Here is an 18,851-nt window from a genome sequence, read left to right on the forward strand (position 1 = left end):
ATTGCACACTGCATAGAATTACTATATGAGTCACATATGAAATACAAGAACAGTAAGAACTGGAAAACGGGATTACTTTGATAATTCACAATTCAAATAGCCCTATAGGGATTATGTACAAGTATCTCTGGATATTTAAAAAAATGAGCCGGGACATTTAACGAGGAGACTAATCAGTGGAAGCGTTAAAAAAACACTAACAAAATATTTAAGAAGTCTTGAAAAAAACTCAGAATTCTTGAAGCTGTAATTGAACAAATATGTGAGGTCATTAATGTTTTTTTTTCTGAAATTTGCAAATAAATCACGTATCACAGGATTTAATGTCACCACTTGAAATTCTGATGTTGTTACACCACCCTGAGCTAGTGCACAGTCAATTCCAGCCCCACGTGGACCAGAGTCACAACACCAAGTCAATTAACCAATAATTCTTTGACCAACTCCTCAAATCTTTGGCCCTTGGCTGCCCATTAATTACAGTCACCAGGTTTATAAGATGAAAAACAATTATTGTTTATTATAACAAAATTAATGGTGAAATACACAGCAGATACAGTTGGTTAAATATTAAAATGCACCTAACTCCCACTGCCTTCCCCATCCTCTACAGACACACAAGACAGACAAAAACAGTGGGGGGGTGGGGGGGGTAAAAATGTAAATTAAAGAGAAAAGAGTCTTTGCTTCAGGTGATGGGCCCTTACAGGCTTTCTCCACAGTAAGCTACAGAATCACAGTCCTTTGTTTTGCAGCCTATACTCACAATTATCCTGGTGAGACAGAGTCCCTGTTTCATCAGACTTCATTCTCAGTTTGTGGCCTGCCTTCAGGCCCTGTTTTCAGGAATCCAACATCCACTGACTTATTGGAGAGAGAGAGCTAGCTGGATCTTTTTGTGAAGAGGCTTAGCAGCAGTTTTCTGGAACGGAATTTTCTGCATCTTTTATCTCCACTGCCAGAATCAAAAGTGAACCTAAAATGGAACTTTGTGGCTCTGAAAAGCCTTCTAGAGAATTAATATCCAATCAAATTGAGTCTCAGCCAGGAGGAAGAGTAGGCATTCAGCCTTTTGCACATGCTCTGATTGATATCAATAGCCCACACTTCTCAAGTGTACCAAACACATTTGAGGAGGTAGATCAATTAGTAGAGTGATTATCTAGTGGTTATAATTGATATCGATCTTCAGAATGCATTTGACAAAATTCCACGTGAGGTTAGTTGAGTTTAGAATGCAAGCATTTCCAAGGAATTTGATAACCTGTGGACCTGATTTTCATTTTCAAAAATTGATTATGATCCATTTGCATATGGAATTATCTACTAGTACAGAAATAATGGGGATAACATGAACTTTTATCATCCGCAAAAAGTAAAAGCAAATTGAAGCCAGTTTCATAACCAGCCCGATTTTATTTTCCGAATCCATTGATAAAGTCCTTGAGACATCAGATGAGCTCAAATAATTCCTTTTAATAAGTAAAATGTTGAGTATCAGGTTTAATAGTAACAAGGACAGGCATAGGTTGATGTAAACAAACACTGCAGAAACACTCTATGTTGTTGGGGTGATGGAAATGCCATTGACAGAGAAACACTGGCCAAGGATGAATAGTGCACATTCAATGTGAGTTGAAAATTCGGGAGTTTTTTGTACTAATCATAGTTACAGATTTTTTTTCTTCAAACTGTTACCTGTGATTGTTTACCTTTCAGAAGATATGACAGACTGCTTTTGCAGTTGCAATATTAATTATATGTAATAACCGAACAAATGACTTGAGTAAGTTCAATTTGAATCAGTGTACTGAATTAGGGACATGGTAACAGTGCACTTGGCAATAATGGCTAGGATCAATGGGCACGATTCAGTGAACAAATGTTAAAGTCTGCTTTCAGGAGCGTTTAGCGAGGTGTTTTTTAGCGGCTGCAGTGTCGAGAAACACCCCGCTATTCAATGGCATTTTGCCGTTTAATTTGGCCTTAGGGTGTTTCTCCCCGCCAGTACAGCATTTAGAAAAATTTACTGCAGGTGAGCTGATCTTGCCAGCAGGAATGACTGTTCGCAGATCGGGGCACCACTTTGAGCAGCAGCCCCATCGTTCCCCCCCTTTTCAGACACCCCCCCGCTTTATAAACTCCCCGGTCACCCCCTCCAATGGGCAATGCCCCCTGGGCCCAAGCCCTGGCAGTGACAAACTGTCACTCAGGAACCCTGGCACTGTGAGCCTGGCACCCTGCAGTGGCCCTGGTACCCTGGCAGTGCCACCCAGGCACCCTGGTAGTGTCAGTGTGGCACTGCCAGGCTGCCATGGTAGCACTGCCAGGATACCAGGCTGACAGTGCCAAGGTGCTCATTTGTCAGGGGGACTGCCAGAGCTCCACCCAGCCTTGTCCACAAGCACCCAGGGGTCTCTAATGCCCTGTGAGACTTGTCACGCAGCCGCTGTCCTCAGATGTTAAGACAGAATTTCATAGAATTTACAGTGCAGAAGGAGGCCCTTCGGCCCATCGAGTCTGCACCGGCTCTTAGAAAGAGCACCCTACCCAAGACCACACCCCCACCCTAACCCCATAACCCATTAACCTCACCCAACACTAGACACTAAGGGCAATTTATCATGGCCAATGCACCTAACCTGCACATCTTTGGACTGTGGGAGGAAACCGGAGCACCCGGAGGAATCCCACCTGAGGTGCCGTTACACCTGGCTCACGTTTGTGAGGACTCGCAGGCACGGCTGTTCAGTTCCCAGCACCGGATGAATCCAGTGTCCAGGTATTTAAGTGAGTTTAACGGGTGGAGTGAGTCAGGTGAATCGCAATCGCTCTGGTGCCCGGCGCAGAGCCCGGTTTGGGGCTTTCGGAAAATTCATCCATTGTACCCATGCCAGGCGCAATGGGGGTCACTGAATCACACCCGTATGAAAACAAGATCACATTTGGAAAATCAATTCCAGTTTTTTGGAGGTTGTAACTAGCAGAACCGATAAAGGGGAATCGGCAGGTGTAGTCTATTTTGACTTTCAAAAAACAGTTCGTATCATGCCACACAAGAGGTTGTTGCAAAAAATTAATGCTCGTGATGTTGGGAGTACTATATTAGCATGGAATGCTGTTCATGTTCAGAAAGCAAACAGTAAGAATAAACAGGTCACTTTTGAGTTGGCCGGCTGTAACTGGTGGGAGATTGTGAGAATCAATGTTTGACCTCATCTACTTATAATTTAAAATCAATGACTTAGATGAGGAGACCAACAACAATGTATCCAGATTGGTGGTACTAAACTAGAAAGACAAGGATTGATGGCAGCCAATCAGGCTTAGGGGAATGTGAAAAGTGTGGCTGGCTGTTTGCAGGATTTCTTTGTGCCGTGCATTAGTGGAGAACATGAAGTGTGACTGGTTGCTTTTATGTCTGACATGGTCCACTGTCACAGCCTGAGTCTTGTTTTGTTCTTTCGTGTGATGTGAGATTTGCTGGCAAGACCCTCATTTATTGTCCATCCTTAAATGCCTTTGAGAAAGTAGTGAAGAGCCAAGGAAAGTAGGAAGGAACTTAAGCAAGGAGTTAGGAGGGCTAGAAGGGGTCATGAAAAGTCATTGGCAAATAGGGTTAAGGAAAATCCCAAGGCTTTTTACACGTACATAAAAAGCAAGAGGGTAGCCAGGGAAAGGGTTGGCCCACTGAAGGATAGGCAAGGGAATCTATGTGTGGAGCCAGAGGAAATGGGCGAGGTACTAAATGAATACTTTGCATCAGTATTCACCAAAGAGAAGGAATTGGTAGATGTTGAGTCTGGAGAAGGGGGTGTAGATAGCCTGGGTCACATTGTGATCCAAAAAGACGAGGTGTTGGGTGTCTTAAAAAATATTAAGGTAGATAAGTCCCCAGGGCCTGATGGGATCTACCCCAGAATACTGAAGGAGGCTGGAGAGGAAATTGCTGAGGCCTTGACAGAAATCTTTGGATCCTCGCTGTCTTCAGGGGATGTCCCGAAGGACTGGAGAATAGCCAATGTTGTTCCTCTGTTTAAGAAGGGTAGCAAGGATAATCCCGGGAACTACAGGCCGGTGAGCCTTACTTCAGTGGTAGGGAAATTACTGGAGAGAATTCTTCGAGACAGGATCTACTCCCATTTGGAAGCAAATGGACGTATTAGTGAGAGGCAGCACGGTTTTGTGAAGGGGAGGTCGTGTCTCACTAACTTGATAGAGTTTTTCGAGGAGGTCACTAAGATGATTGATGCAGGTAGGGCAGTAGATGTTGTCTATATGGACTTCAGTAAGGCCTTTGACAAGGTCCCTCATGGTAGACTAGTACAAAAGGTGAAGTCACACGGGATCAGGGGTGAACTGGCAAGGTGGATACAGAACTGGCTAGGCCATAGAAGGCAGAGGGTAGCAATGGAGGGATGCTTTTCTAATTGGAGGGCTGTGACCAGTGGTGTTCCACAGGGATCAGTGCTGGGACCTTTGCTATTTGTAGTATATATAAATGATTTGGAGGAAAATGTAACTGATCTGATTAGTAAGTTTGCAGACGACACAAAGGTTGGTGGAATTGCGGATAGCGATGAGGACTGTCTGAGGATACAGCAGGATTTAGATTGTCTGGAGACTTGGGCGGAGAGATGGCAGATGGAGTTTAATCCGGACAAATGTGAGGTAATGCATTTTGGAAGGGCTAATGCAGGTAGGGAATATACAGTGAATGGTAGAACCCTCAAGAGTATTGAAAGTCAAAGAGATCTAGGAGTACAGGTCCACAGATCACTGAAAGGGGCTACACAGGTGGAGAAGGTAGTCAAGAAGGCATACGGCATGCTTGCCTTCATTGGCCGGGGCATTGAGTATAAGAATTGGCAAGTCATGTTGCAGCTGTATAGAACCTTAGTTAGGCCACACTTGGAGTATAGTGTTCAATTCTGGTCGCCACACTACCAGAAGGATGTGGAGGCTTTAGAGAGGGTGCAGAAGAGATTTACCAGAATGTTGCCTGGTATGGAGGGCATAAGCTATGAGGAGCGATTGAATAAACTCGGTTTGTTCTCACTGGAACGAAGGAGGTTGAGGGGCGACCTGATAGAGGTATACAAAATTATGAGGGGCATAGACAGAGTGGATAGTCAGAGGCTTTTCCCCAGGGTAGAGGGGTCAATTACTAGGGGGCATAGGTTTAAGGTGAGAGGGGCAAGTTTAGAGTAGATGTACAAGGCAAGTTTTTTACGCAGAGGGTAGTGGGTGCCTGGAACTCGCTACCGGAGGAGGTAGTGGAAGCAGGGACGATAGGGACATTTAAGGGGCATCTTGACAAATATATGAATAGGATGGGAATAGAAGGATACGGACCCAGGAAGTGTAGAAGATTGTAGTTGAGTCGGGCAGTATGGTCGGCACGGGCTTGGAGGGCCGAAGGGCCTGTTCTTGTGCTGTACATTTCTTTGTTCTTTGTTCTTTGTTCTTTAACCAGTGCATTCCATTTGGTGTAAGTCTATCCACAATGCTGTAGAACGGAGTTTCATGGCTTTGAAGGAGTTTCAGGATTTCGATCCAGTAACAGGGAACGTATAATGATCTCATTCCAAGTCAGGATGGTGTGTCGCTTGGAGGGGAACTTGCAGGTGGAGGAAGTGAATATTTAAATTGGTGAATGGGGTGTTGATCAGCTGGGCTGCTTTGACCCGGATAGCATTGACCTTCCTGAGTGTTGTTGGAGCTGCACTCATCCAGGCAAGTGGAGAGTATCGCATAACACTCCTGGCTTGTGTCTTATAGGATGGACAGGCTTTGAGGAGTCAGGAGATGAGTTACTTATCCCAGAATTCCCAGCCTCCGACCTACTTTTCTGGCCATGGTATTCATATGGCTGGTCCAGTTTAGTTTTTGTTGAATGGTCACCTTCAGTATATTGATAGTGGGGGAATCAGTGATGGTAATACCATTGACTGTCAAGAGGGGATGGTTAGATTCGTTCTTTGCATTAATAAGGGCATCTGTGGTATCCCAGTCAGCAATCTAAGCAGCTTGTGCAGCATTGCCCTCATCATCTTCAACCTCCTCCATTGAATCGCCTGTAACCTACATGCGCTCTGCACCTTGTTCCTCTGGCAGGTTGAAACGTCACTTCTGCACAATGTTACATAATGTACAGCATATGACAACTACCCTGGTGATCTTGGCTGGTGCACACTAAAGAATGCCTCCAAATCTGATTAGGCACGTGAAGTGCACTATCAGCATGCTGATGGCTTGTTTGAATACACGTCTGGAGGTCATACAGCAGTAACTGCAATGCTATTAGGCTTCATTGATCAGTTCTCCATCTGGTGTCATCATTTAAGTTTTTCTCCTATCAATTACCCCTTTAGTGTACTTGCATGTCCAAAAAAGTAAGGGAGCTTGGACTGTCACATGATAAAATCATCATGGCAACTGTCCTGGAATCTTGTGCACACCTACAGAAATATTGTTCTGTGATTGCAAACCAGCTGGAGTAGAAGTCTCGTCATCCATGAATATTTCTGTCCAATCGGCATCATATGGATTGCCAATTGTGTGCAACCAAAAAACAGCAGAAATGTATGGCTCGCCAACTGGAAGATTCCGGATAGGTATCTGGCAAAGTCCTGACTAGGATCCAGAGGCAAAAGTGTTGAGGACAGTGATGACTTTGACAGCCATTACCTGACCACGCATTCCGGCACATCTTCTTCTCGGAGGCTGCAGATGTCTGCCACCACCATACATAACAAACTGTACATTCTGAGGCACTGCTTTTACAACATGCCAAAGAGACTCCGCCTCTGCCTGTACATCATGTTATGAGTGGTGTCTCCGATGAGCTGCATCCCTGTTCTGCTGTCCAGCTGCAGAGCTCTCCATAGGAGGCTGGTGCTGCTCATATTCCTTCACGCCTGAGGCCCAATACATGGTGGCCATGCATCATCCTAGCTGAAGTACCTCAGAAGAAAAGATACTGTCCCCTACAGATGCAAGTATCATTATTTTTGTTTTAGAAAATATTTTATTAAGGCCTTTATAATTTTAACAATTTTAACCAGCAGATATCAAAAGGAACAAAACAAGATAAACAACACACCCACCCGGTAACAAACCCCAACCAACATGGCTTACAGAAACAGGACCTATTTCCCCAACCCCCCTTTCCACTGGTCTTCCTAACCTTATTCAACTCCCCATGCCTCCCTTTCCCCACTCACCCACCACCCCCATGAGTATCATTATTTAGTGCAGTAATTCCATAAGTTTTAATCAACCCCCTATATTGCCATTGTGTTCTCACCTTTTAATGAGTTTCAGGAAGTCTGGGAAACCCATGGATGCAACATTAATCTTAAAACTATGTTGAGACATCGCTACAGATGTGCAATCAGCATATGTTAACAGTCAACCTTCCTCTCCCAAGGGGAGTTTTGTGCAATCTGCCTCCTAAAATGAATTAAATGTGGAAAATGGTGGAAGTCGGCAACCCTGCAGTTAAACCCCGTCCACAACCAAATCCAGGCAACCTCCTTCAGGTTAAAATGCCTCCTAATGTCATATTATAATTATAATAAAAAAGAGAAAAGAGGCAGGAAAGTGGTAGACATAGCAAACTTTTTGTCATGTAGTTCAGACATGATACGACAGCTTGAACAAAGTTTGCAAATTCAGTACCTTTAGCCCCAGAATTTTACTTTAAGGGGTTAACTGCATAATATGATAATTAGATAATGTATACATCATCACAGGAAGTGATGATACATCACACGGCTGGCTGTCTCTCAGGTGACATCATGTAAGATGTAGATAGCACAATAAAGGCTCAATAAAGCTTATATTTTGTAAACTTCTGCAGCATCAGTAAATACTTTGTATTAGGCAAACAATGCGAAGAATATTAAAAGTTGATTGGAAGAACAAATATGGAAATGCCTTCACCATTACCATGTGGGCAGCACAATGGCACAGTGGTTAGCACTGCTGCTTCACAGCGCCAGGGACTTGGGTTAAATTCCAGTTGAATTGTGTGGCTGTCTGTGTGGTGTCAGCACGTTCTCCCCGTTTCAGTGTGAGTTTCCTCTGGGTGCTCCATTTCCTCCCACAGTCCAAAGATGTGCCGGATAGGTGGATTGGTCATGCTAAAATTGTCCCTCTGTGTCCAAAGATGTGCAGGTTAGATGGGGTTGCGGGGATAGAATGTGGGGAGTGGGCCAGGAGGGTTCTGTTTCGGAGGGTCAGTGCAGACTCGATCGGCCAGATGGCCTTCTTCTGCTTGGTAGGGATTCTATTACCAAAAATCTTCAAGCAAGTCATAAGCCTAATCTAGCAGAAACATAACTGAACTGATATCAGAGATTGGCCCTATATCACACTGGATTGCCTCAAAGCACTTTATTATGTACTTCAATTTGAGAAATAATACAATTGCTGAGTGGGCTAAATTTAACAAATGTATCCAGTATCAAGGGAAAAATGTTGATAAATTTATAAATTATCTGTGTGGACATGCAGAGAATTGTGGGTATGGCACCCTAAGGGATGAACTGATCAGAGACAGAATTGTCAGAGACATCTTGGATGATGCTTTGACTGACCACTTGCAGTTGGGAGATGATCTAAACTTAGCAAATAATAATAATAGCTTATTGTCACAAGTAGGCTTCAATGAAGTTACTGTGAAAAGCCCCTAGTCGTCACACCTGTTCGGGGAGGCCGGCGGCACGGGAATTGAACCCGCGCTGCTGGCACTGTTCTGCATTGCAAGCCAACTGTTTAGCCCTCTGTGCTAAACCAGCCCCAAAGACAATCCAACTAAACGGACAAATTGAGGTCAGGAAGCAAAATTGATATAATAATAATAATCTTTATTATTGTTACAAGTCGGCTTACATTAACACTGCAATGAAGTTATTGTGAAAAGCCCCATGTCGCCACACTCCGATGCCTGTTCGGGTACACTGAGGGAGAATTCAGAATGTCCAATTTACCTGACAGCACGTCTTTCGGACTTGTGGGAGGAAACCGGAGCATCCGGAGGAAACCCACGTAGACACAGGGAGAACGTGCAGACTCCGCACAGACAGTGACCCAAGCCGGGAATCGAACCTGGGACCCTGGTGTTGTGAAGCAACAGTGCTAACCATTGTGCTACCGTGCCACCCTGTGATTTGAGGTGACAGTAGGAATCCCATCTTCAAAGCATCTGACTCTTGCGAGTATGTTAATTTTTAAAACAGACACATTGTCATAAAAAGGCTGGCATGACAGGATGAGCGTTTATCAACAGCCCCAGCTAATTGTAATTGTAATTGTTGTGGCAGGGAAAAACATAGGCATGAAAACAACCCTGCCAAAGAGACTAAATGCCAATTATACAGAAAGATTGGCCACTTCCAGGCTCTGTGCTATAGTAAGAAGGCTGCACAGAATACAAACAGGAAGCATTCAAAAGGTGGCAAAACCCATGAAGAAGATAATATCCATGATATTGGAGAAACCTGGGAACCAAGCAGAAGCTTTTGGAATGCGAATATCCTAGTAGAGGGAATCAAAACACACTTTAAGTTAGACGCAGGCTCTTTCTAAAGCTGAACTGTCGTTGGATCTATTCAGCCACCAGGCAAAAAACTATGCAGGCCAAAGGAATAGAATGCAAAATCTTAGGACAACTGAATGCAACCCTCCATTTTTGAGGAAAAAAAGTTGCAACAATCTTGTACTTGATACTGATTTGATAATTCACTCTTGAGTAGGGAAGCCTACATCAACTTACATCTGATTTGCAGAGTCGAAGAATTTAGAAAGCTGAGATGAAATGTCCAGAAAACCCAGAATCCAATTCCCACAGCTGTTCACAGGACCAGGAAAGCTGAAGACAGTGTTCCACACTCTCTACAACCACAGCCTGAAACAAAGCCAGTCTGCCTGTTTGTGACCAGAAAGCTTCTCATCCACTCTTGCCAAATGTAGAGAAGGGGAATTGACCCTATGTTGAAGCTGGAGGTTATCACAACCATGAGAACCAACCAGCTGGTGCTTGGGGGTAGTGCAGGTGCCAAAACCAAACAGATCTACTAGAAATTTTGGAGATCTTACACAGCTGATCAAACCTGTTAAATGCAAAGTTTATCCAATATCGTCTGTGGATGAGAGCTTTACAAAATTGGGGAAAAGTTCAATCGTCATGAAGTTAGATGCAAATAGTGTGTTTGCACCTACCCTTCGATGAAGAGTCTCGCTTTCTCACAACTTTCATTGCGCCATTTAAGAGATTTTGTTTCAACAGGTTAACTTTTGACATCACATCAGCATCAGAAATCTTCCAGAGGACAATGTCAAGAATCCTGGGAGGATTGTATGGAGTCGTACATCACATGGATGATGTTCTGATCCATGGGTCCACTCAGACAAAACATGTCACGAGAGTGTGAGCTGTGTTGTGACATCTACAGGAAGCAGGACTTCAGTAGCAAGTGTGAATTCTCATGCTGACTGTCAAGATTATTGGAACTGCTGTGTCAGAGCTGATCCACAAAAGATAAGAGCAATCATGGAATTTCCAACTCCTTAGAATGTGACTGAGCTCCAGAGCTTCATGGGTATGGTAAACCAAATCAGAAATTCCTGTCCAACCTAGCTGTTGTCACTATGTCAGCTGTTGTGACAGGCTAATACATGGTGATGGGAGGAAGCACAACACAGGTCTTTTGATAAAATCAAAGAGATGCTGATATTTTAGTTTGCTATATCCCAGAACTACCTGTTATCCTTGCTGCAGATGCATCATTTTCAGGATAGGGAGCTTTGCTCTTTCAGAGATAGAAGGATGGATTTAATATGCATCCCATACACTGACAGAGAAAAAAAATATTAGCTGCAACATGGATTATGTTCTTGGTCTCCAATTCAACATAGATACAGACCACAAACCCTTGGTGATGCTCCTAAATTCTAAGGAGTTGGCAAAAATGCCTCCATAATTACAATTTTTCAGACCAAGGATGTTGAAGTTCAATGCAAAGTTCCGGAAAGGCAGCAAACTACAGCAGATACTTTGTCCTGTATCCCAGAGGCAATATCTGAAAAAGCTGTTGTAGTCCTTGTTGAAAAGGTTGAAACCTTTCCATTGACAACAACCACAACTTTACCAGCAACAATCCAGCGACGGGATGAAATCAGAGATACACAGTAATCTGATAAGAATTTTCTCAGGTCAAAGAACACTGCATCAAAGGATGACCAGCATACATGCCACACAATCCCATTCTCAAACAGTACTATGAGCAGAGAGGATATCTCAATATATAATTCTATAATTGATGATTTACTCATCTATGAGGAAAGATTGATCTTTCCGAGAACAATGAAAAATGTGGCAAGCATTTACAGACAGCAAGGGGATTAATTTAGTTGCCCTGATTTCTCCTCTCACTATCCATCCATGAACAAAAATATGCTTTGATATTTGATTTCCCCAACCCTTCAGTTTGAAGTGATCCAATCCTCTGTTAATAACCCCACAGCAAACTTGAGAAAAGGTAAAATAAGGGTTGATTTATTTAACACAAACACAAAACTCGTGAAGGTGTTTTGCATTGTCCACCCTTCTGCGTTCATGCAATAAAAAATAGGAATAAGGGAAAGAGAGCAGTAACAGGGCAAGACCACAATAAAATACAAGTTATGGTTTCATGTGAGTCCAGAATCAAAAGTCTAATGGTGCGAATGACCTCCTTCTGACTGTACATGCTATGATTCTATGCTATTCAGAATAAGTCTCAAACTCAAATTTTGTACTGTTAATAAAATTAGTTTAGTTCTTCAAAAGAGCTTTGTGTATCTTTGTGATCACTTTGCCTTCCATCCTGGAAACCCCTCATAAAGATCACCATAGTGGAGATTAAATGTAAGCATAGCTACAGGAGTTCAGATGGTGCAGTAGTACCCAGTGTAAATGAGGACCAGGCAATGTAACTGGAAACAGCTCCTTCAGCTGCTACACATTGGGTGGTAAAATAGTGCACTGCCTGGGTTCAGTTCCACATGGCAAGATTACAGGTCCTGGGAGCTTGGGGAGGTCATGTGACATATCTCCCACTTCTTCTCCTGGATTTTGGATAAAGGATGGATTTTTCCAGATCTGGAATCATGAGGTGTTTAATAGAGGAGTCAGGATCCATTTTGTGCTTGCAAACATACCATCACCATTGGCCAGCTCTACCTTAGAAATATAACGGGTGTAGGTGCATCACTTTGGAATCTGATTTTCTGCAGTCACAGACATTCGCATTTCTTTAAAAATTACAAGGGCCCTGCTGGTTCTGAACGTTAGAAACTCCTTTGTTATTGGCATGTCAGGGTAAAGACTTTGGCCATTTTAAAGAAAGCAAATAATTTTATGAAGTACCAAGGTTGACATAGATATATATTTTCTTTCCTGTCTTCAGGACAGTATATAAGGCACATAACCTGCCAAATTCCAGACATGAGAGCTAGTGTGGATCCAAGACTCCACATCTACAGGTGCACATTGTCCAAACAGATAGAACAGAGGTGCTCTGGTTGCCAAACAGAAGCAACCCTCCATCCCATGGAAGCATAAGAACACAAGAACTAGGTGGAGGAGTGGACAATTCAGTCCCTCGAGCTTGCTCTGCCATTCAATACGATCATAGCTGATCTCATCTCGGTCTCAACTCCATTTTCCTGCCCATTCTCCATAACCCTTCAAATCATTGCTAATTGAAAATCTGTCTGTATCCTCCTTAAATTTATTGAATGTCCTGGAATCTGCCGCACTCTGGGGCAGTGAATTCTACAGATTCACGACCCTTTGCGAGAAGTAAATTCTTATCCTCTCTGTTTTATATCTGCTACCCTTTATCCTAAAACTAAGACCTCTCATTCTAGAAGCAGTCACCTAATCAATCAAACGGGCCAGAGATACAACATTCATCCACCAGTCTAGACCACAACCTGACTGGTGAACCGGAGTCATCTCCTAATTCCCGTCCTGTGCAGCAGATTCGGAGAGATCACCCTCAGGACTCAACAGCCCAATCCCCTCCAAAGCAGAAGGGGCCCCTTTTGGGCAGACTTGTAAAACCGCCACAGCGCTTGTTCTTATGTAAAAAAAAAGGCGGAGAAATAGTACCTAAGAGAAAAAAGCAACTGCAACACACCAGAGTTAAAGTTGTGGTTTGTTTGATCTTCACAATAGAGAAATGGAATTCAGGGAGACAGGGGAGATGTAGTATAAGATGTAACTCTAACTGTGCAAAATGATAATCCAATACTCTGTTCATCATTACAGGACGTGACTCAGCATCGTATGGTTTGCTCTCTCTCAAGCAGCCGTGTGAAATATGTAGACAGCACAGTATGATGTGTCACAGTAAAACTCCTGTTTTATTGGACTCTGCAGCCTCAGCAACATTCTGCATTAGGCAAACAGTACCGAGAGTATTCTCATAATGACTTGCACTAGAAATCCTGGGATCAATAATACATCTGTATCATCACTTTTTATCAATATGATGAGATAATTTTGCAATTATCACAACATGATCGGTCCAAGCTCTCAAACAGAGTAGCAGGGTTTCAAAATGATCGGTTTTGGACCAGAGTATAATGGTCATTAATGACTCAAGTGTATTTATTGTGGTTTATAATGTCAAACAAATGATTCATTTACAACCTTATAACTCAGTCTCACATATCTATACACATTCTTGGGAATCTGAAATTTTTGCGAACATGGAAAGAAAAGACTATCAAAACGAAAATAAAAACTTGCATTTATGTAACACCTATCCCTTCATACTGAAAGAATTGTTCTTTCTTGAAGTTTAGTCACTTTCTGGAATAGAATGGCAGACAATGGTGACTCAGCAATATTGACCGCACATTAGATGAGAGATATTTAATCTGTTCTGTGTTCAGCAGCAGTTGATTGAGGGAGCAATGCTGGTTAGCTAACTGGGAGGATTTCCTGCTCTTCCTCGAAAAGTGCCTTGGAATCCATTATACTGACTTGACTTTGTTTGATGTTATTTCTGTAAGGCAGCATTCTCTAAATGCTGCACTCCCTCAGTACTGCACTGAGCTCTCAGCCTACTCTGTGTGAGCAAGTCCACAATGAAGTTTGAACCCATAGCCTTCTAACTGAGAGTGGGGAGTGTTACCAACTGAGTCAAGCTGATATTGAGAGAAAGAGCAAAAGAAAACCAACCTGACATGAGAAATACAACCTCACTGGCAGATAGGTTAAGTCCCAACTTAAATCAATCTCTTTGTTTACAATTGGATGGTATCTATTAATTGAAGGCAGAAATGTCCTGACTTTTTAACATAGAACATTACAGCGCAGTACAGGCCCTTCGGTTCTCGATGTTGCACCGACCTGTGAAACCACTCTAAAGCCCATCTACACTATATTCCGTTATTGTCCATATGTCTATCCAATGACCATTTGAATGTCCTTAGTGTTGGCATGGTAATAATCTAATTTAAATAAAGACTTTCCTTTCATAACCACAAGAAGTCCAAAAACACTTTATAGCCACGGAAGTATTCTACTCACTATTGCCTTATAGGAAATGCAGTAGTCAATTTGTGGAGAGCAAGTTTCCACAAACCGCAGTGTGATAATGATCAGATTATGATGTAGATTGTGGGATAAATATTTGCCAGAACACCAGGGATAACTTCCCTGCTCTTCCTTGAAATAAATCCATGAGAAGTTTCATGATAAGGCAGATAAGCTTCAGTTTAAAGTCTCAGCCAATAGATAGCATTTCTGACAATGCAATACTCCCTCGGTACTGCACTGGAGTGTCTGCCTTGATTTTTGTGCTCAAGCCTTGGAGTTGGATTTGAACCTCCAACATCCTGTCTTAAGTACTACCCACTGAGCAATGGCTGATGCTTTATATGTTATGGAATTATTTATTATAGGATCACTTTTACTGAAGCAGCAGGCATGATCATCTCCAAATATTTTGCTTTTAAAGTTATACCCAGTTTTCCTGTTTGGAATTGGATACAGTTACACCACATGAAACATCTAGTAGCGGTTACATTACAATAATCAATTTTGATATGACATTGCAACTCAGCTGTTCATGAATTATACAGTTTGCCACATGATCGCATTTTACAATTCAATGGTTAGTGCATAGTCTCAATTTCTTTCTTTTGAGGGTTCGACCATCAGGCTTGACTAACACCCAAGCACTGAGTGAAACCCATCCCAGTTTAATTTTCGTTAATTAGTGTAGTTTAGTCTGAGACTAAAACCTGCAACCAGAGCATTGCAAATTGACCTTTAGTCTTAGAATTCATGCTACAAGGGGATAAACACAAAAGGTGGCTTACCGGCTTGATTGGTGATGATCGTGAGAATGGCAAACTGCCTGGGAACCATGCTCTCGCTGGAGACCCCATTCTCTGATTCAATTTCAAATGTGTAATTCATGTGGGCAAGAAAGTCAACGACAGTCACTGAAGTATTTGTTAGGCCTGTGTTGCGAGGTAAAAATCGCATGCTTCCTCCACAGAGCGAGCACTTCTTAGGACCCAAGCCACACATCTTGCAGATGACATTATAGGTGAGATCTTTCCTTCCCCCCGTGTCGACTGGTGGACTCCACTCCAGAATTAGCGATGAGTCATTAATGTTGAAAATGACATTTCGTGGAGTAGAAGGAGGTCCTATGGGTAGAAAAAGCAACACAGTATGTTAAAGCTACTCCGCCTCTATCATTTTCACATTGAGGTCAAATCAATCAACTGAAGGTTTCTGTGATTTCAGTGTGCTTCAGAATTTGTGGTTTTATAATATCTAATAAGACTTGGAGATACCAGCTAATTTTGTACTTGTAAATCGCACAGAGGATGGAATATTAAAGTTCCAAAAAAGTTCTGGTATTATGTTAAATGCTTGGCCACTTCTGTTGGCGACATCACCAATCCTAGGTTTTTATACAAAGATGTGCAAAAGCAGTTTTAGTCCACAATTTCCCTTGTGTTCTCAAAGCACAGCTGTGAAAAGCTGTCACAGAAGACTTGCATGGACTGAGTGGAAGTATCCATTTGCAGTGTCTGCCATGATATACATATTTCAGCCCTTCAGCAGAAATGTGTCATGTCATAGTAAGGAAGGGGGAAACTGCAGGAAAATCTAGGGACAGCTGCTGGTCAGGGCGAGACTACCACTCAATGAAGCCAGACGAAAGTGGGGAGACAAATTGGGGGTGGAAGTGGGCTGGGGACTCTGGAGCGAAGCACTGAGCAAGGCCAACTCCATCTCCTCCTGCGCAAGGTTCAGTCTCATGCAGTTTAAAGTGGTGCACAGAGCGCACCTGACCAGAACCTGAATGAACATGTTCTTCCCGGAAGTGGAGGATAAATGTGAACATAAGAATATAAGAACTAGGAGGAGTAGGCCATCTGGCCCCTCGAGCCTGCTCCACCATTCAATGAGATCATGGCTGATCTTTTGTGGACTCAGCTCCACTTTCCGGCCCGAACACCATAACCCTGAATTCCTTTATTCTTCAAAAAACTATCTATCTTTATCTTAAAAACATTTAATGAAGGAGCCTCTACTGCTTCACTGGGCAAGGAATTCCATAGATTCACAACCGTTTGGGTGAAGAACTTCCTCCTAAACTCACTCCTAAATCTACTTCCCCTTATTTTGAGGCTATGCCCCCTAGTTCTGCTTTCACCTGCCAGTGGAAACAACCTGCCAGCATCTATCCTATCTATTCCCATCATAATTTTATATGTTTCTATAAGATCCCCCCTCATCCTTCTAAATTCCAACGAGTACAGTCCCAGTCTACTCAACCTATCCTCGTAATCCAACCCCTTCAGCTCTGGGATTAACCTAGTGAATCTCCTCTGCACACCCTCCAGTGCCAGTACGTCCTTTCTCAAGTAAGGAGACCAAAACTGAACACAATACTCCAGGTGTGGCCTCACTAACACCTTATACAATTGCAGCATAACCTCCCTAGTCTTAAACTCCATCCCTCTAGCAATGAAGGACAAAATTCCATTTGCCTTCTTAATCACCTGTTGAACCTATAAACCAACTTTTTGCGACTCATGCACGAGCACACCCAGGTCTCTCTGCACAGCAGCATGTTTTAATATTTTATCATTTAAATAATAATCCCTTTTGCTGTTATTCCTACCAAAATGGATAACCTCACATTTGTCAACATTGTATTCCATCTGCCAGACCCTAGCCCATTCACTTAGCCTATCCAAATCCCTCTGCAGACTTCCAGTATCCTCTGCACTTTTTGCTTTACCACTCATCTTAGTGTCATCTGCAAACTTGGACACATTGCCCTTGGTCCCCAACTCCAAATCATCTATGTAAATTGTGAACAATTGTGGGCCCAACACTGATCCCTGAGGGACACAACTAGCTACTGTTTGCCAACCAGAGAAACACCCATTAATCCCCAATCTTTGCTTTCTATTAATTAACCAATCCTCGATCCATGCTACTACTTTCCCCTTAATGCCATGCATCTTTATCTTATGCAACAACCTTTTGTGTGGCACCTTGTAAAATGCTTTCTGGAAATCCAGATATACCACATCCATTGGCTCCCCGTTATCTACCACACTGGTAATGTCCTCAAAAAATTCCACCAAATTAGTTAGGCATGACCTGCCCTTTATGAACCCATGCTGCGTCTGCCCAGGTGCCTCGCTATTTCTTCCTTGATGATAGATTCCAGCATTTTCCCTCCTACCAAAGTTAAGCTCACTGGCCTATAATTACCCGCTTTCTGTCTACCTCCTTTTTTAAACAGTGGTGTCACGTTTGCCAATTTCCAATCCACCGGGACCACCCCAGAGTCTAGTGAATATTGGTAAATTATTACGAGTGCATTTGCAATTTCCCAAGCCATCTCTTTTAGCACTCTGGTATGCATTCCATCAGGGCCAGGAGACATGTCTACCTTTAGCCCCATTAGCTTGCCCATCACTACGTCCTTAGTGATAACAATCCTGTCAAGGTCCTCACCTGTCATAGCCTCATTTCCATCAGTCACTGGCATGTTATTTGTGTCTTCCACTGTGAAGACCGACCCAAAAAACCTGTTTAGTTCCTCAGCCATTTCCTCATCTCCCATTATTAAATCTCCCTTCTCAACCTCTAAAGGACCAATATTTACCTAAGCCACTCTTTTTTTGTTTTATATATTTGTAGAAACTTTTACTGTCTGTTTTTATATTCTGAGCAAGTTTATTAGCTTTCTGTTGCCCCCTAAAGATTTCCCAGTCCTCTAGTCTCCCACTAATCTTTGCTACTTTGTATGCTTTTTCCTTCAATTTGATACTCTCCCTTATTTCCTTAGCTATCCACGGTCGATTTTCCCTCTTTCTACCGTCCTTCCTTTTTGTTGGTATAAACCTTTGCTGAGCACTGTGAAAAATCGCTTGGAAGGTTCTCCACTGTTCCTCAACTGCTTCACCATAAAGTCTTTGCTCCAAGTCTACCTTAGCTAGTTCTTCTCTCATCCCATTGTAATCTCCTTTGTTTAAGCACAAAACACTAGTGTTTGATTTTACCTTCTCACCCGCCATCTGTATTTTAAATTCCACCATATTGTGATCGCTCCTTCCGAGAGGATCCCTAACTATGAGATCCTGAATCAATCCTGTCTCATTGCACAGGACCAGATCTAGGACCGCTTGTTCCCTCACATACTGTTCTAGGAATCTATCGTGGATACATTCTATAAACTTCTCCTCAAGGTTGCCTTGACCGACCTGGTTAAACCAATCGACATGTAGATTAAAATCCCCCATGCTGT

General features: G+C 42.8%; 1 protein-coding gene across 2 annotated transcripts in view; it reads right to left on the minus strand.

Moving 5' to 3' along the window:
• The window catches only part of epha6 (eph receptor A6), a 1,197,965-nt gene that overhangs the window by 432,624 nt on the left and 746,490 nt on the right, over nucleotides 1-18,851 (minus strand). For both annotated transcript variants that reach the window (XM_072513912.1, XM_072513911.1), the window contains exon 5: nucleotides 15,385-15,720. In XM_072513912.1, the coding sequence (XP_072370013.1) occupies nucleotides 15,385-15,720 (336 nt within the window). The remainder of the gene's footprint in view (nucleotides 1-15,384; nucleotides 15,721-18,851) is intronic.

Source organism: Scyliorhinus torazame, chromosome 8, assembly GCF_047496885.1.
Source record: "Scyliorhinus torazame isolate Kashiwa2021f chromosome 8, sScyTor2.1, whole genome shotgun sequence".
Lineage (NCBI taxonomy): Eukaryota > Metazoa > Chordata > Chondrichthyes > Carcharhiniformes > Scyliorhinidae > Scyliorhinus > Scyliorhinus torazame.